General features: G+C 39.3%; 1 protein-coding gene across 2 annotated transcripts; it reads left to right on the top strand.

The window, feature by feature from the left end:
- The first annotated feature begins 202 nt into the window (after nucleotides 1-202).
- Nucleotides 203-18,588, top strand: LOC122762202 (dystrobrevin alpha-like). Of its 2 annotated transcripts, none has more exons than XM_044017409.1 (24): nucleotides 203-222; nucleotides 3,363-3,430; nucleotides 4,262-4,342; nucleotides 4,436-4,649; nucleotides 5,331-5,416; nucleotides 5,906-6,060; nucleotides 6,165-6,270; nucleotides 6,760-6,926; nucleotides 7,146-7,270; nucleotides 8,085-8,093; nucleotides 8,493-8,576; nucleotides 8,774-8,842; nucleotides 10,611-10,706; nucleotides 11,790-11,871; nucleotides 12,199-12,293; nucleotides 12,899-13,012; nucleotides 13,185-13,281; nucleotides 14,526-14,549; nucleotides 15,121-15,280; nucleotides 16,008-16,097; nucleotides 16,187-16,286; nucleotides 17,043-17,160; nucleotides 17,253-17,291; nucleotides 17,396-18,588. In XM_044017409.1, the coding sequence occupies exons 2-23, from the start codon at nucleotides 3,397-3,399 to the stop codon at nucleotides 17,268-17,270; spliced, it is 2,124 nt and encodes a 707-aa protein (XP_043873344.1). In that variant the 5' UTR covers nucleotides 203-222; nucleotides 3,363-3,396; the 3' UTR covers nucleotides 17,271-17,291; nucleotides 17,396-18,588. The 2 variants fall into 2 exon arrangements, with proteins under 2 accessions (XP_043873344.1, XP_043873343.1); XM_044017408.1 differs by lacking the exon at nucleotides 203-222 and adding an exon at nucleotides 574-686.
- Nucleotides 18,589-19,825: the final 1,237 nt, after the last annotated feature.

The raw sequence follows: 19,825 nt of genomic DNA, 5'->3' as shown, positions 1-19,825 counted from the left end.
TGAGAACTCTAGGGAGTTCTGACTAGAATGCCTTGCGGCTGCAGGCACCTAATAAACGCGCAGGATTACAAGATGTGCTCGCAGCACAATGCATTCTAGTGAGAACTCTATAGAGTTCTGACTAGTATGCCTTGTGGCTGCAGGCACCTAATAACTGACTAATAAGGCAATTTTTTTCATCGCTGGCCTGTGATGCCGTGGAAGTGAAGCCCCAAAGACAGAGTGAGTCATAACTGTGAGACTCATATTTTGGATTTGGCCGGTCCTTGCCTGACCAGCTATGACTGCCTGACTGTGATGTTGATTGTAAATGATAATTTGCTCTTTTTTTTTAGAGGGGAAGTTATTTATTTAATGTTGCCAATGTGACAGTGCCACAGAGAGGGAAAGAGTTATGCGTGCTGGGCACATGCCAGGACTGAGGTTTGGGGTCTGCAACTGGAGAGCCGGCAAAGCTGTGCAAGAATGTAGAGCCTTCTCATTTGTAGTTAAAGATAGAGGCAGTGCAGGCTGTATCCTCGCTGATAGTTTCTAATTTCAGATATCGTCAGTCGGGGCTGTGCTTTTAGACCACTTTTGTTTTAATGATTCCTTGTCAGTCAGGAGCTGCGGACAATTGTGTCTAGGAGGAGAATCAACTCAGCTCAGGAAAGGGAAAGCAGCTCAACCATGGTGCTTTATGAAAGGTAGAGTATGTCGATCGTCTTGTTTCCTACTCCAGCGTTGAATCTCTGTATGGTCAGCTGGTTTAATGTCTGCAATGGGTTGTATTAAGGTCACATAGCTGGAAGTCAGGAGGTGGTTGCTTGTGCCGTGGAAAAGGATATTGATGTTAATCTGTGAAAGAGCATGTATTTGTACACCTTTTCATTCATTCAGTGTGGAAGTGATGAATGGCCTCGCATATCCATTACTTCCAGGATGACAGTGGACTCCCCGCCGCGGACATTGCTTTGTTTACATCCAACACTGCTGTTTACTGTTGTAGATTAATGTGTCGTTTCCACAACTGATGAAACAACAAAGTCATTATTTGTGTTTTTGCACACTTTTTGTCCGTTGCATTACACTATTCTCGTGGATCTTCTGCTGGGTCAGGACAACGCACCATCATATTTACATATTAACATTTTTTCCTCTTAATCTCATTTTCTGCTTAAAGGTACAGTGTTTATAATGTAGGTAACATTGCATATTGTAGCTGAATATCACAGCTCTCGCTCCCTTATCAAGCATCAAAATAAAACTGCAAAAGATGGTGCTCCTTATATAAATATAAAAAGGCTGATTCTGGGCGAATGAAAATAATAATTCACACAATCAGGTGCTCAGGTGCGCACTTATTTAAGTACAATTGCTTTATCTTCAATTTAAATTAATATAATTTCACCTCCACTTCACACTTTAAACTGGATTCCATCGAGTGGCATAACTGACTGCTCGCATTGACTGAAATCAGAGGAAGGATAGCAAAGGGAAAGAAATCATGCTGTTGTTTGCTTTTTAACACCAGGCTAATTTTAATTTCCGCACCACAGGCAACGGCAGCATAATATCCAGGTCTACCAATTACTGTCAGAGTAATTTGAAATAACATGCCTGAACGATTGTCTCGCAGAAAAAGTGCTTTTCGAGCCACTCGCCCAGGAAGTGCCACTGAGTTCTCAACTATCATCCCACTGAGCGTTATCTCACAAGATATTAACTAGTGCACAAAACTTTCCTCTACAAACTTTGCTTGTCTGCAGTGGGAGGGGTTATGTGTCTGTGTGTGTGTGTGTTGGGGTGGGTGGTTTACCGCTATGTTTTTACGAATGGAGTGGCTGGGATCTTTGCTGCCATGGCAACCAACCACATGACTAGGTGTATTAGATTGCCTCGGACATTGTGCAGTGAGGCGTGGTGTGAGCATTCTATGCTGCTTTAGCCCTTTGAAAGTCTTGTCCTTTGCTTACTTAAGTACCCGCCCCCCCACAGCCAAAGTAACCTGTCATGTGGAATGGTCCAATCATTTCTCATTGGGCACAATGAGTTGCGGTGCCCCTGTTTTTCCACCTTAATGCTTTGGGAAGCCTGTATTTGAGTCAGTCTGGTCATTTTGCCTCCTCCTTCAAATAGTGATTGTCCAATGATAGTTGACAAGGTGAAGTAGGCCTATCAGATTTTTGATTCACAAAGTTCCTTTGTTTAGCCTCAAGAGTAAACATTTAAGAAACACTATTGTTGTCCGTTTACCTGGTTTACAGCTTCAGTGTAGAAGGATTAGTGACATCTCATGGTGAGATCCTCTGCTTTCCTCTCCTCATTTGTCCTTTCAGGCTACTGTAGAAACATGGCAGCACAAGCACAAGGCCTCTGTAATGTAGTGCCTTTGCCTATTTGCACAAATAAAAGGCTTATTGTAAGAGCCACAAAAATCTAGTTATTTTTTATTTTAAAGTGACTTTTACAGACATACTTGCTTACAATTTTCACTGGTTGCCAGGAACTGTCATTTATAGTCAACTGATCTGGTGCAGCCTGTGACCGATGTACTGTATATGAGGATAATTTGTTTATGTGCGATTATTCACTTTTTTCCCCCTGTATGTTTTATTGAATATAACCAGAATCCCCAAGCTGTGACGGTCCAAAAGGTGCCCCCAATGGCCCTCTTTGCCCAGGGCCCCCCAGAGACCCTAGAAACTGCTCTGAACATATGAGTAGAAATGATAGACAAAATTGCTTAGCTTAAATGTACACAAATAAAACAACAACACAGTTTTGACTGAGCAGCATTTGTCAAGATTCTGACAATAAAAATATGTAAACTGCTGAACATTTGAAAATGGTAAAAATCTACCAGATTAGTCGTAGTCAGGATACTAATAGTCATTTTCATAGTAATAATGTGTAATTTAACAAGAAATATCACAGTAGAAGTATGAGTGGCATTGTGCCCAGTCAGTCAGTCAGTCATCATCTAACCGCTTTATCCTCCACCAGAGGGTCGTGGGGGGTGTTGTGCCAATCTCAGCTACATCGGGCGATAGGCGGGGTACACCCTGGACAGTTCGCCAGTCCATCGCAGGGCCACACACAACTAGAGACAAACAACCATTCACTCTCACACTCACTCCTACGGTCAATTTAGAGTGTCCAATGGACATAATATTGTGACAGTGTGTCTACTATGTTATCTGAGCTGTACTACATTCAGTGTCCTAAAATAATAGCACTTCAGTTTTAGTAGTCATAATAAACAGAATGTGGCACAAGTTCAATAGGAAGCACATTTTCAGTGGAAGAACAATATTAAGCCTAAATTGAAACAAATTCGGGATACATGGACTCTGACATTGCTTTCCCCTCTTCCTGACCAGAATGATTGAAGATTCCAGACGGTGAAGTGACAACATGGCAGATAGAAGGCAACTGTTTGTCGAGATGAGTAAGTGCTCCCGGACACAGCTCGGTGTGATTTATGCAGGCCTGTTTTACACGCTGACCATAAAAATGGCAAATTACTCTCTGCAACTTTCATGTAACACATTTTCCTTTCTTCACTAGTTTCAACCAGAATGATTTTTAACACTGGCCACTTTCACTATTTACACAAAATGAAAATGCGCGTTTATGTTTGTTTCTTTTGTTTTTGTTTTTGTTTTTAAAATTTTAAGTGTTTAAGTGTTTGTTGATCTCTTTTACAGCAGCTGTCTTGGCCTGAAATATGTAAACTCAAGTGCTACTTACTACATTAATGGAGATTCTGTTCTATTGAATCCTAATTAAAAAATGCTTGTGTTTATCTAATTCTTAATGTCTAAATGGCTGCTATGAAAAAGTTTTTATTTTTTTATTTTATTTAAGTCGTTTCATTATCAAAGTATCCCTGTCTGTTTTTAATTTAAATTTCCATGATACCCAGTGTTTGTTTTTAGCCCTGCTCTCTGCAGATCTTAAATATATTTTGTGTTTACGTTGGACAAGTGGTTTCTCATGGCTGTAGAACTAGAAAAATAAATTTGCTGTGTGTTCCTTGTATTAAATTGACATTGGCGTTCCAAAATTGGACAGGCACACACTTTTCAAGCTTTCCTCTTAGTATAAATGGTGAAGTGTGGTTGATAGATTTTATAATATGACACTTAGTATTGCATAATGTTTATTTTTTTTTTTTAAATATTGAATAGTCTTGGCCTTCACACAACAAAGCAGACTACATGTTTTCAGATTCAGAGTTGCTATATCTGACCTTATGTAATGATACATTCTTTCTCAGGGGCTCAGGATTTGGATTCCATACGATTATCAACATACAGAACAGCCTGCAAACTCAGATTTGTGCAGAAGAAATGCAATCGTGAGTACGGCACTAAGTATGTCTGAGTGAGTGCACCTCATTTGTTTGTCCCATTAAAAATGCCGATATCCCATTTCCCCGTTTGCTCTCCAGTGCATCTGGTTGATATCTGGAATGTCATTGAGGCTTTTCGAGAGAATGGGCTCAACACCATGGACCTCAATGCGGAGCTCTCTGTGGCTCGTCTGGAGATGGTGCTGTCCACTATATTTCACCAGCTGAATAAACGCATGCCCACCACCCACCAGATCAACGTGGAGCAGTCCATCAGCCTGCTGCTGAACTTCCTGCTGGCGGCCTATGACCCGTGAGCAGCCAATCACATGATAGTCTGTGTACTTAGACGTCTGAGCTTTTGACGCAAGCTAACATAGTGTTCAGTTGGACGTTAGAGTGTTCGAAAATGTGAAGTGACGATACAGATTGCTCATGTTTAAAATTAATAATACTGTCACAACCTGCTGGTGTAGAGTGAATATTTTGTGAGGGTAAGAGTGAAGTTAAACACCTTTGAATATCACTTCAAGTTTGCGCTTTTGAAGGAATGCTTCACCGTTTGCATTTAGCTTTGTATTACTAGCATAGGGATAATATTTTTGAAAAATTGTGCTTCCTGACCTCAGTTTCCCCTGAGATGAGAAATATCTTCATTCTTTTCTTTGTTTCGTGCCCACCAGTGACACTTGGTCCTGTTAGCTCAACTGTTAGCGACGGGACCTCATTCCCAGAATGTTGCCATCTTTGCTAACAGTTACGCTAACAGGCCAAGTGTCACGCTAACAATATCAAACTGAGATTGGGAAGCACAATCTTTCACAAATACTACCCCTGTTCTAGTAATACAAAGCTAAATGCAAATTGGTGAAGTATTCCTTTAAGCTTGTGTCTTTCACAAAAAACTGTTGTATTCATTGCATTGTTGTAACAGCATTACACAAGGCCTTTACAGCTAAATGGCCCTGATGTAAAGTGTTTTTCCTCCTTTTAGGGAGGGCCATGGCAAGATATCTGTCTTCGTTGTGAAGATGGCACTAGCAACCATCTGTGGTGGGAAAATGCTGGACAAATTAAGATGTAAGCACACACGACAAATCCCTTTATTTTTGTTTTAATTGTGAAGAATGAAATTAAAGTCAACCCTTTGCCATGCAATAAATCAGCTAATTCACTTTGTAAAGTTCACACAGTCCCTATTTTAAGTAATGTATTACTATTTATTATACAAGCGTATTGTTATATCTTTTGTATATGTTTACTCTAAACCTATTGCTCATAAAAAGCAGCAGTACTGGCCCGTTAATGGAGAATTCATTATTCATCATCTGATGGATGCAATTTATTACATAATCTACTAAATCTGTGGGTGCCGTAACAATAGTTCATGTAAGGAAAAGGGAGAGCCGTGTGGATGGTGTATTATACTGTCTGATTTGAATAACTGCTTTACTTTGATTTGTTTTCCCAAATAAGTGGGATAATTGCATTGTGTAACGCATAATTAGCCGACTGTGGTGGCAATTAGTTTGATTCATTTGTATAATCTCTCCCTGCGTTTGTTTGCAGATATTTTTTCACAGATATCAGATTCTGCTGGAATAATGGCATACGCACAGTTTGACCAATTTCTGAGGGAGGTTCTCAAATTACCGATGGCGGTTTTTGAGGGGCCTTCATTTGGTTACACAGAACAAGCAGCGAGAACCTGCTTTGCACAGCAGGTGAGGGCTCTTTAACCGCAGCGCATGATCTGAACTGGATTCTGTGATTGTCTTAGCATTTAGCAGTGTGTGAGTGAATCTCCCCCTGTGCTGAACGTCAACAGAAAAAGGTCTCGCTCAACACATTCCTCGATACGTTGATGTCAGACCCGCCCCCTCAGTGTCTGGTTTGGTTGCCGCTCATGCATCGGCTCGCCAACGTGGAGAACGGTGAGAAGGCACACAGAATTTATGAACGGGAAAAGGCAGCAGGTCTGGGAGGATGTAAAGTTCAGCTTTGCATCATAATCTGCAGTCACCACAATCTTGTCAAGCAGACACCCACCACAAAACACACACACACACACACCTCCAGTAAATAGGAACCTTACACCTTGTGCATGAGAGTGTGTTTGTGCTTGTTTGTGATGCACTCATCATCTCGAACCACCTCCATGATAGCAGAAGGGACAGTGTGACCTATTCGGTTTGATGCTGCCCTGGGTTGATTGGTGTGTATTTGTTTAAAATCAAATCAACAAAGCAGGCCTGATATCCCAGCACATCTGTGCGTAAATTAATGTAAATCAATCCTCTACTTGCTGCGTTGTGCAGAATATCTGGGTTTGCTGTCACATCTGTTTGTGCATCTGTAAGGCCATATGTGTGTACGTGTGTGTACTATGTGTGTGTGTCTGACCCCTCCTTTCCTCCCTGCAGTCTTTCACCCGGTCGAGTGCTCCTACTGCCATACTGAGAGTATGATGGGCTTCCGCTACCGCTGCCAGCAATGTCATAATTACCAGCTCTGTCAGGACTGCTTCTGGAGGGGGCATGCCAGTGGTTCCCATAGCAACCAGCACCAAATGAAGGAGTATACGTCATGGGTAAGGTGGGGGTGGGAGGAAGGAGGAGAGGGGCGGGCAGAGGGGAGGTGTGTCTGCACTGGACCAGTCATTGTGGCCATTCTCGCTCTGCTTCACCACAATTTTGAGGCCATCAAATGTTCGGCACAGGTGACAGAAATGCTGTCGCGACGCCACGTGTGCTGAGAAAGAAATTAGCGCTCCTCATAATCTGTTTCTCACTGCTGTGTTTCTCCCCAGAAATCCCCTGCTAAGAAGTTATCCCGCGCACTCAGTAAGTCACTGAGCTGTGCATCCAACAGAGAGCCTCTTCACCCCATGTTTCTCGAAATGCCAGAGAAACCGCTCAACCTAGCTCATATTGTGTGAGTTCATCTTCCTTCTGTTTTCTGTGCAACAGAGAAACATAGAAATCTGGCTCTGCAGTCGGAGGGAATCACCTTTAAATACAGAATTTCATCCTGTAGCTGCCTGTAAGCCTGAACTATTGGTTCACCTGATCAATGAGGCTTAATTATGTCTGAGAGAAGGATTGTAATCTGCAGTGCTTTGTGTTTTCTTGTAAATAATGAGACGAAGGCCCACACCAGCTCAGACTATGCGGCACACAGTCTTGTAATGGCGAAATTAGATATGGAACATAAAGCTACTTCTGCTGCTAATGTGTTCACTATAGGTTTGTGTGTTTTTCCCATTCACTATAAGACATTTTAACCTTTGAAAAGCAGCCAAAATACTAGACTTTTGAGCTAAGCAGGAGTTATTTAAAACATTTCTCAATATGATTTTTATATTTAAATTCATTATTTTGTGCACAAAACATTTGTGTCTATAATATGTATTCAGTAGGATGTTTTCCACTACAAGATTCAAGATTCAAAGTGTTTATTGTCATATGCACAGTAAAGAAACACGTTTCCCTGTACAATGAAATTCTTACTTTGCTGTCCACTCAAAAACACTCTGTACTACAGACAATTGTGATGAGATGTTTTGACTCAAAAACACTCTGTACTACAGACAATTGTGATGAGATGTTTTGATTCCTGCCACTTTTAATTGTGAAGATTTTGTCAAATGTATTTGCTGCTGTACTTTTATTTTCTTTTTTACAATTAGTGTCCAGTTGTAATAAATTATTTCCATTCCTTTCTTTGCTCTTTACTCTCCTCAAAATAGAGACACGTGGTGAGTTTTTTTTTTGACTATTTGACAAACAAGAAACATGCTTTTATATTCACGTTCCTTTGTACTCTTTGTGCTAATCACAGTCACCCCCGCCCCAGTGAAGTGTCAGTGTCTATTACTGGTTTCTCTGAGAGCAGTTGCTGTATTTGTTGATCCAGTCATCTGTTCCTCGAGCCATTGCATGTTGTCCTTGTTGACCACATCCTTACTAATTGTAGTGCATTTTGTTGCCCCATTCTGTTCCATGTACAGAAAGTTATGTACTGTAGCGCAAAGACAACCGCAAATAATCCAGCTGAAATCCACAACAATGGAAGAATTTACATTACAAAATAAGTGAAAAGGCAATTTGTTTTAATACTAGTATTTGGAAAAACTAATATTTGTTTTCCTCCACAGGCCTCCTAGACCTGTAAACATCACCAATGACTACTCATTCTCCCACTCCATGCCTACATCAGGGAACCCGTACTCCACCAAAAAGTGAGTATACCACAGGCTGAACAATGGACGTCCTGGATTTTACAACAGCTCTTTTCAGTTTGCCATGGTCCCTGAAGGCCCCCTGTCCCATAGATTCACTCAGTGACCCACACTGTCTTTAGTTTCTAGCAGTGTGTGTGTTTCACCATGCCTCTCTGTGGTTTCTTGGCCCTGAATGTAAATGACTTGCCTTACAGCAAGAATAATGATGTTGAGCACATAAAGCCCTTGACTGAGGCTGCTCCACATCTGTTGAAAGGGAAAGGGTAAGTGACACAGGTGTGCACATATGAATGCATATGAATGCAGCGCAAATGCATGCATGCACTAATATAGATAATAATAACAGGGCATTACCTAGAGTGCTTATCGTCCTAAGGAGACTATTGGCAAACTGGTTTTCTTGGAGAGGGGCTCACACTGTTGCACTCTAGGGGCTATTTCAAAGACGCCAGATGAAGCATGCATCATAAAAATCTCTGGCCATTAGTTTAGAGTGCCTGTCACAGTCTTTTCAGTCACATAAAACTGGAAATGTCTGACTGCTACATTTCTAACATAATCTACGTTGAAGTTATTGCACCTCAACTGTATAAATTCCCCTAAATCATTTGTTATGATAAATGTGAATAGAGGTGTCTGTTTAGATGAAGCGGGATTAGCCTTTTTTGTCAGTCACTGGTTTTTCTTGTAACGACAAGGTCTCTGGGCTGCTCTGCACCTGCGTATATGATGTGGACAAGGTTTCATAAGCGAACACTACTCCCTTTCATAACATATCTAAAAACATACAGAATGTGCTGAGTGATGAGTATTTACAGCTTATTCTCTCCGTGTGCGTGTCAGAGCGTCTGATGTATAATAAAGGGCCTTTCAGGTGCTGGCTAGTGACTGATGAGATGACTTGATTATGTTTCTAATGTACAACGTTTATAAAAGTGCATGGAATAAATAGTTAAAGTGGCAATCCAGACATTTATTACTGTGCTTCTGTTGGAAGATTGGGATATTTTTGTTTTTAAGACAGAAATCCTTCAATCCAACACAATATGCCTCCTTACTTTCTTCATGGGCCCAATTTCTGCTGCATGCCTTTGTTAAAGCTGCACTAATTAATATGTTTTACTGACAGTGTAGGAAAGGACTGTGTAATTTGAAAGGCATTGCTCATTTGGGTTAAAAAAAAAAAAAAAAGAAGAATTTTCACCAAATACAGAGTGACTCTTAATTTGATTGTTTTAAATGTTTTGGTTTTTTTTATTTCACTCTCACAACCTCATTGTGTTCGGCTGTTTATAGACAAGTTTATCAGCCAGCCATTGAAAATAGTGGAACATTCAGTGGTTTGAAGGACGGCTCTGGAGTGTGTTGCAGAAGCAAAATAGTTTCATATTTGTTGTTTTTCTCTTTGCTGCATTGCCAGAAACAAATGGTTTTAAATGTGAGTTACCAATGCTTAATCCACCTAATGCATAAATCAGCGGCTGTGTGCAAACACTTTGGCTTAAACAGCTTTTCAGTGATATTATGTTATGTTGTGTTTACAGCTTGTTCCTCTGTTCCTAAGCCAAAAGGGAAATATAAATGACTTCTTTTACTCTTGTATTCCTGTGTCTAATTCGCTGGCTGGTGCGGTGTCCAATGACGTTAGTTGACATATTTTCTACATAACAGATGAAAAAGGTGCAAATGCCTCATAACTGATGTTGCTCAATGAATAAAATGATGACTGTGCATGGTCGATATGTATTTAGAGTGAGCGTTTGGGTCAAAAATTATGACTTTTAATAGTTTTCATAGCAGTGAACTGAGTGAGTGCATGCAGCTCATGGAGTTCATGAGGCTTTATCTTGCTCCTAGCCTTCCCAAACATAATATGGCCTTGTTTCTCTCTAGTCACCCATGAAAGGCTTCTTTTCAGCCACTCTTCTCCTCGTTTAGCTTTCTCTTCCCTCTTGTCCCCCCCGTGCCTCCTCTTGCTTTCACCTGTGTAACGTTGTGTTTTATGTTTTGTGAAACCCTGGACTGTTTCAGGTTGAACTACAACCTTGATGTTGCCGATAGACTTGCAGACGAACATGTTCTGATTGGCCTCTATGTGAAACTCCTCCAAAACAACCCCAAAACCTGGTTAGTTGGTGTGCCACTGTGTTTGCCAAACACCAGTGGAAACTGTGGTCTGCTGCCGAACCCCCGCGGTTCTTCCCCTGATCTAACTCTGAACGTGCCATAGTGCTAACGCTGCATGTGTCAGACAATTATGCTAAATAGATACCATGACATTTGATACTTCCATCAACGCATCATTGCTCTTCAGCAGAATTAAGTGTTTACTGTGACTGACTTGTATCCTAAGTGGACTGGAGTGGATTCTAAGTTTAAAAGTAATGTAGTAATGATGAGATTTAACATTTGTCTCATGTACATGTTACTTGTCTCTGTCTGAAATAATGTGACATAGTCTGTAATTTGTTACATTATGTTGCATTACTCCAAATGCTCATTGCGGATTAGTTTGTTTCTTGGTATTTAGCTGCTGCTGAGATTTGACTTAATCAGCAAATCTCTAAAAGGTATTTGATATGTTTGATTAGGGCTGAACGATTTTGAATAAATATGTAATTGCGATTACTTTGACAGGAATTGCGATTTCGCTATGAGTGGCAATATCAGAGGGAATGGTTATCACATTTGTACATGATTATTCCCATTTCCATTTGAAAAAAACATATATAAAAGTGTTTACTGTGTGATATTTGTGTAGATCTGTGAGAAACAAAGATTTTTTGACTCTAACAAACATTGCGCCTCCTGCGATTTGAAAATTGCAGTAGGCCGTGTTGTAATTTCAATACAGTTTCGATTGTTCAGCCCTATGTTTGATTCAGTAAATGCTGCATATTAATGAGAATATCTGCTTCTTTCTGTTGCACAGATGCTTATACAGGTGCTTATAAACAACACTAAGATAGTGTTGCATGTGTCTGCACTAATACTTGGCTTGTGGTGAAGTGCTATCTAACACCTTTGTCCACCTGTGTTCTCTGGTGCCTCTGCTGTCTGAAGCTTTTCTGATTAATCAGACAAACAAAATAACAATTTTTTGGGGGGATTTTTTTGCATTTCTTTTGGCTGCATATTTAATATCGCTTTCACCATGTATCATTAACTGTGTTATGTTGTGACGCCCATCTCTATTTTCCTCTTGATCAGTTTGCTAGAGAGCAGTAACCATCAAGATGAAGAGCACAGTCTCATTGCCCGCTACGCTGCTCGACTGGCTGCTGATGCTGCGGTGAGATTAAATATCTATATATATTACACACATTATTTTGGCAACAGTGGTTAGAGTCAAAATCCTGTCTTTGATTAGAAAAGGGTTTCACTTTTGCTGCTGCTCTACCTTTGGGGGGTTTCATCCATTTTATTGCTAAGATGAAAAAGGGTGGTGATCATTTCTAAGCAGACTCGTATGTCGGTTTATCCTCTGAACAGATCTTGATGGAGGTCTGGTGACTTAACCGTTTTATTCCCCCTCGGAGATATTAAATAAGGTAGCAGATGACATCATCCTGAAGTAAAGCCAGCTCACGTGATGTCTCTTGCTTGGTTTCACCAACAGGCTCAACAGCAGCGGATCCCCACAGACCTTCCCTGCTCTCTGGATGCCAACAAACAGCAGAGGCAGCTCATTGCTGAGCTTGAGAGCAAAAACAGGTCAGGGATGACTGCCTTGGTGGATACTGTTCGGCCCTTTTTGTCTTTGTCTCTTGACAAATTCTGGGACACTAAAAGCTTGTCAATTTTAGCGATAAAAAAGGCAACTAAAATATTCAACTGGGTTATCTATCAGGGCTTTAAATTATGTTTCTACATCGTTTTTGTTGCTTATGTGGGATCTAGAATTATTTTTTAAATTTCTCATATAATAACTAATAGTTGCATTAATAATGGCTGTTAATAATAATATTAATCAAATCAATAATCAAATGAAAGAAAATATATTGTTTATAATATTATTACTTGTAAGTAAAACAGTTTGGAGCACCTACTAAGAGTTTCAGAAGTGAATTGTATTGCTAAAAAAACAAAACAAACAGTTGTTTAGCAGTTTGATACGTGCATGTGTATACACACTAATGCTTTCATAGTCAGGTTTGATAGTTTTGCTTGACAGAGCCCTCTTTCAGAAAAAGGACATACAAATTATTTCACACAGTTTCTGCTCAAGAAGACAAAATAGAGGTAGAATAATAACATCCACAAAGACACAACACAGCATGTCTAAATTCATAATTTGCATGGTTGTCCCCCAATCACAGAGAAATCCTGCAGGAAATCCAGCGTCTGCGTCTCCAGCATGAGGAGGCCTCCTTGCCACCTCCTGACAAGGGTCAGCAGAATCCCACTCTGCTGGCTGAGCTTCGACTTCTCAGGTACCTTTTCTTGCTCAATTCAACACACTAATTGTTTTTATGGTTTTACTGCAGTAGAACTTATACTCTCTAATGGGAAATGAACAACAGATGCTCATCATGCCCCCCGTTTTTTGCCCACTCACGTGACATTATGGTATCATCACACTGTACAACTTGTTTCTCCTGTTAGGCAACGCAAAGATGAGCTGGAACAAAGAATGTCTAGTCTCCAGGACAGTCGCAGGGAACTCATGGTGCAGCTGGAGCAGCTAATGATGCTTCTCAAGGTACCAGAGACATGTCTCTCATCTCGCTCGCTGCACAGTAGTCACATACAGATTAAGTCGCCTTTGTGATTACTGGAGGAAGACACACTCTGTACAGCACAATATGCTTGTGATTTTGTTATTTTTTAAACATTTGCTTCTTGGCCATAATCCATTACGTTTTCATGTTTATATAATACTACATGGACATGTAGTGCTTGTATGTTTTCTTTTTTCACATTGATGCAGCTGGTAGGCAATATGGCCAGATGATGAATGTATCTTGTATTACAGTTCCTCCCAGCTGTGGCTGATCACTCCAGCTAATGTAAAGCAAACACTGCACTTTACAGATGAGGAAACCTAAAAAAAAACATGTCCATTACAGGGCGTCCATCTTTAACAGCCAAACACTAGCATACTCTTAACATAAGATCTTGCTTTTACATAACTATCGACGCTAATTAAGCATTACGAATATAGATGTGGTTTATTCATATAATTTCTTCATCAATTTTAAATATATGGATCTAAATATGGGGTCACACAGTAGTGCAGTGGCAAACAGTGTTGCCTCACAGCAAGACAGTCACTGCTTCAGACCCCTGTTTGACCAAAGGGCCTTTCCGTGTGGAGTTTGCGTGTTTAAGTAGACTAGTTTCCTCCCACTGTCCAAAAGCGTGCATATCAGGTTAAATGGACTCTCTAAATCAGGGATCAGCAAGTAAAAGCAATTGAATATTGGGCCAAAACATCATATCTTCATCAGGCAAAATGCCTTAAAACGTTTTCAGTCAGAAACAAAAAAAACAGCCTTAAGCTAACAATAATGTGGACGCTTTTAAACACCAGCTTGTTGCGAAGACAAATCCGTGTGAGATACGTACTCGTACTTTATTAATGTTTATTGTGCGTCATTTCAATTTTAAGAATTACTGCTTCTTCTTTGAGCCTTAACACATGATTATAGTTATCTTACAGACATTTACTCCCCAAACCCTGGCTGGCCATGACAACAGCATTGTTTTTGTTTTTCAAACCAAACATTTAGTTGAAGTTAACAATCAATTCCAGGGGTAGCAATCCAATTAGCCTAAAAAGATCAATGTTAATCCATTATAGCTGAATGAGGAAGCCACATGCCCATCACAACCTGGGGGAAACAGGGCCATGATTTATTTATTTATTTATTTATATATTTATTTTCAGAAATACTCAGAAATACAATTTCTCTTATTTCATGGGCCATAAATATTGTTTTTCAGCTGGAGGAGGAACGGAGACAAGCTGTAAGTGTGTGAAAACCCCCCAAGGGCAGCAAAAGAGAGTGAAACTTGGACGCATGTTTGAAATGAATACTTGAACCTTAAAAACGTTTATCTTTCCAATAACAACAAAGAGATGAATTTACTTCAGTTCTTCTTTTTTTCTTTTTTACATATTTCGGAAAGATTTTGTTTACCAGACAAAAAACACACGTGTGGTTTGGTTTGTGGGCATAACTGGAACACTTTTAGGGAGAAAACTCAGTTAAACAGCATGTTGAGTATTAGAATAATTTTGTGTTTCAGCTTAACGACTCTGCATATTGTACATTTCTAACGTGCGTGTAATGTGTGCTGCTCACTAAGCTTTTGTGGTCCACATTTAGGACAAAATGACCTCTTGATAACCTTCAAAAACTGTTCAACTGAATTGTTGCAGCTGCGCTTTGAGGTTCTGAGCTCTGACAATGAAATTGACAGTTTAGTCATGTGACATGTTGCTTATAGTGTTTGCCTTTATAATCACATATTATGTTCTTTTTACTGTCTTGCCATTTTTGCATGACTGTGTTGACTCCGCGTGTTTGTGTTGCAGACTCAGGGCCCGGGCTCTCCACGCTCTTCCCCCAGCCACACCATCAGCCGCTCAATCCCCACACCGATCCACTCAGACTCTGCTGTCACGACCCCGACTCACACACCTCAGGACTCACTCATGGGCGTGGGCGGGGACGTCCAGGAAGCCTTCGCTCAGGGTAATTTATATACTTATACATATAACAAATACAAATATACATGCATTTGGTTCCAAAATATGGCAAAGATAAGGCTGACTGGAAGCTGTATATAGTAGAGCTAAGAGTAATGCTTTTTTATTTGAAACAACATGTATAAAATCCTGATCTTTATATTTTTTTAATACTGTGTATGCCATTTCCTATATCCTCCTATGCACAAATCTATGTGGTGAACCAGAAATACGTCCACATGCCACATTTCGGATGCTTTTGAGCCGTGATTGTCTGTTCAGTCACTAGCATCACAACAAGAAGGCGCTGGCTTCGATTCCCGGTCTGTGACCTTTTTGTGTGGAGTTTGCATGTTCTCCTCGTGTCCGTGTGGGTTCCCTCCGGGGCTCTCCAGTTTCCTCCCACCATCAAAACATGTGTGAATGTTCAAATGTTAGACACATTCGGTCAGGTTGCAGCAGCAGCTCTGTACAACCCTCGCAATTTCAGTTGTATAACGACAACAAAGACCTTTTCCTGATGTTCTTCCAATGTAAACATGACTTTTTTTTGATGCGGCACCAGGTTAGACAGGATCTAATTTTGTACAATTTGCAGCATTAGTTCTGTGAAAGTCTCCCAAGTATCTCCAAATCTCTATAGTCAAGCAAAGTTAGTAGGGAATCCGAAATGTCTCAAGACAAATTGACATATTACATAATCAAACTAATCTTTTTGGGGGTCTATTTTTAAGGTCCGAGGAGAAATCTGAGAAATGACCTGCTCATCGCTGCTGATTCCATCACCAACACAATGTCGTCACTGGTCAGGGAACTCAATTCAGGTTGGAATAAATTCCAAAGTGCTTGACCGCCTGTTTGTCCCTGAAATTTTGTGTAACAGCTGACGTTATATCTCTTTGTATTTGCACAGAGGGTGGAAGTGAGAGTGAGAGCACTGCAGATTCAGACTTTGGACGCAGTGACCTGTTGGCAACGACCTCCTCAGATCCCTTCATCACATATAAAACAAGGTTGTAATCAGATACACGTTGTCATCAATAATCGATAAATAAGAAATTCTACAAATGTTTGTGACTGTAATAAAGTGAGGAAAACAATGTCAAAGAATAAATATGGGGGTCTTCACTCTTCCATTTGATACATGTCTATGCATAACCTGAGATACTGCTTTAGTTCACTGCAGTGTTTTCTATTGTCATAATCAATTAATCTCTCAATTATTTTCTCAATTAATCGAATAATTGTTTGGTCCATAAAATCAGTCATAGAGTGTTGAAAAATGTTGATTGTTGTTTCCCCAAACCTCGAAATGATAACATTCTCAAACCAGAATTATGTTGATGTTTTAATGATTCCATTGTTATATGGAGCAAATAAACCAGAAAATATTAAAATGAAAGAAGTTGAAAAATCAGAAAGCTTGTTTTAATTATTAAAAAAAAAAGCATTGGAACCAATTCATTAATTATCAAAATAGTCCATGATTCATTTAGTAATCGATTCATAGTCAATTTATCAAATAATTGTTTGCTGCCTTGTGGTGTTGCTTTGTTAGATAGATGTGTTTGGAAAACGCCATGTACCTCAGGTCATTTCTTTTAACAACTGAATAAAATATGATGGTTCTTTTAAAAGACAACAATTCTGTGGGATGGTTTTTCATTATGAAATTAAATCATGTTCAATGGAAACAATTTTATAAACAGTATACCCTGTTTTATATGGCATCTTTAATCTTGTATTAAACTGTGTGATCTGTGGCGTAGGATGACCAGTGCTGCAGATGCAGAGAGCTTTGAGAACGACCTAGAGCAGCAGCTGGAGGACGAGCTGAAGATGGAGGAGCTAATGAAGCACCAGCAGGAGCCAGACAAAACATGCATGGTGAGACCGAAACTACATTAAAGACAATAACTGCATTATCGAGTCCTGCTTCTTTGTTTAAATTCTAACCTGGTTTGCATGCTGTGGTACAGGTGACTCTGCAGCAGTGACTGTGTTAGCCCAGGTTACTGGTAAGTTTATAACACTGGAATATTAATGTTGTTGTAAACACACAAAACGTTCCTTTACTGCTGATAATGTCAGTATAAAATGCCATGTTTTTTGTTCGATATAGGTGAGCAATATGAAAAGCAACAATAGTAGAAGACACTGGATGGGCCAACACCAATGAGCACTGAAGAAACAAAGAATTTGAGTTGAAAACAATTGTTAAATCCAACCACAGGATACATTTATGTAAAGATATATATTTTTAACCAACCACATATTTAAAATAATACTGTGAGCTGATGTAAAGAGATTAATTAATGAGCTGTCTATGATACCACAGGTGCCATAAAAACGTCATGATTTGGGGGATTTTTTTTCTTCTTTATTTTGTCCTTTTTATATGAGTTGTAATCATTTTACAACAAAACGGTACGTACATTCAGTGACAATACTGGTTATTTTAAATGTTCATGTTTCCGAGTTGGTTTTCAATGAAGTGAAAAGTTGTCTGGTTTATGTTTAGAATTATGTATGAGTTGAAATGATTGCAATCTTTTGTAAATGGCCGAGATGGGCAGACTATGTCACTATTCCATAGATTTATTATTGTTGCTGTCAAGTGGCTTTTGCATTATTTTTCATTGTAACCTTTTTTATGGAGCAGGCCAACTGCTACTGATCAAATATACGTAAAGAGTTCTTTGACTAGTCAAACCAATGCACTATGCCTTAGCTGACTGCAAGCTTGTTCAAAGTGTCAATGCCACTTGTACAGTAGATAACAACATGAAGAGATCAGCAGCAATGCTAGATGTGTTTCCCAGGATAAATGAGGTGAAACTCGTTTTATCTGATGCTTGGAATGGATTTTATCTGCTAATATGTATACTGACTACATACAAATGGTTAAAGAAACATAAGTTAAAGCATCTTAGAATATATTGAAATAAATATGTAACAGAGAGTTGAAATTCAAAGGTTAACACTGGTAAGGACATTGAACAATTTGTGTTTACAATTAAGGGTTTATGGATTAAGGTCCGATCATCACTCATTTGCCTTTGCGTCATTTGTTAGCACCAGTGCTCTCACACAAATCTTTGGATGACTTGCAAGACAAAAATACACACTCTTGATGTATTTTACCGAGAGTGCGCAAAACTTTGCTCAGTCACTTTGAGGAAAGTGGCAAGCCAATCTAAAATCATAAATGTGTGAAATATATCTACTTTGATTTTTTTTTTTTTCCGGAGCAAGTTCATAGCAGTGATTTTGCATGGTGGTGATGCATAATAAAGTGTTGACACAATATCACAATTTTTGCCTATGAACTCCTTCTCTCTTTCTTTTTCCATTCCAGAACGGCACACTTCAATTGGCTTGGTTTGGCAGTGCACATTTATTATCTGTCATAAATGCACTGTTGGCTGCCCTCAACCTATTGTCTATAATTCATCACACAGACTCACCATCTGAGGTAACATAAAAGCAGCCATCCAGCTCTGAATCTAACATTCATGTGGATATTAGGAAGGGGATTTCGCTCTCAGACTCGGCAGTATTATCAGCATATGAATCAACTGATAAGAGGTTTCATTATTATTATCAAAAAAATATTATATATATATATATATATATATATATATATATATATATATATATATATATATATATATGCAGTATATCAACAAATGGCCAATATTTTCTACATTCAAAAACAGCATTCATCCATTTCCATACATACATGCTCCAAACTGATAACATAAAATGGTCTCAAATTTATGTGGTCATTGATGCACCGTCTCTCAGCACAGTTAGCAAGCTGCTATAATCATTGATGAATTTTATACAAAGCTTCGTCTTCATGTCTTTTATCAGGTGCATGACTGCACCCTGCTGTTAGAAGAGTGGGAATGCAGCTGTGTGCAGTCATTGATGGGAAAGCTACTTGCAAAATGTGAACTACGCTACTACTACTACTACTACTACTACTGTTTTGTCCCTAGCTGTAAAAATACAGTAAAGCAGATGGGGGTGACACTGCCTGGCAGCATGATATGCTGCTGGATAGATAGATAGATAGATAGATAGATAGATATGAAATAGAAAATATACATCACACATGCAAACATAATAATAAAATGTCTCAATGAAATATCGCAAATACAAGAAAATATTCCACAACTGTAAAAAGAAAAGCAAGAAAATATTCCAATATGTATATGTATATACACATACATATATATGTGTGTGTAAAATTAAAAGCTTATATATTATATAATAACGTGTGTGTGTGTGTGTGTGTTCATACACGTATATACACATATATAAAAAATAGAACATTTAATTTTAAATAAATAATACATTTTGCGATTTTATGAAGGAGAAATACACGACAAACACGGTCAAGCCGGAAACCTGTGTGACGTTTCCCAGTGATCAACGCATCAAGACGTGATTGGTTAATGTCACGACAGATGTCGCCCGCGAGCCAATCAGCTGCCACTTTGTTGACAGCCTGTCCAATCAGGTGTCCCCTCTCAGCTCGCTGTTG

This window comes from Solea senegalensis, unplaced genomic scaffold, assembly GCF_019176455.1.
Source record: "Solea senegalensis isolate Sse05_10M unplaced genomic scaffold, IFAPA_SoseM_1 scf7180000015392, whole genome shotgun sequence".
NCBI lineage: Eukaryota > Metazoa > Chordata > Actinopteri > Pleuronectiformes > Soleidae > Solea > Solea senegalensis.
This window is presented reverse-complemented; position numbering and strand designations above follow the sequence as displayed.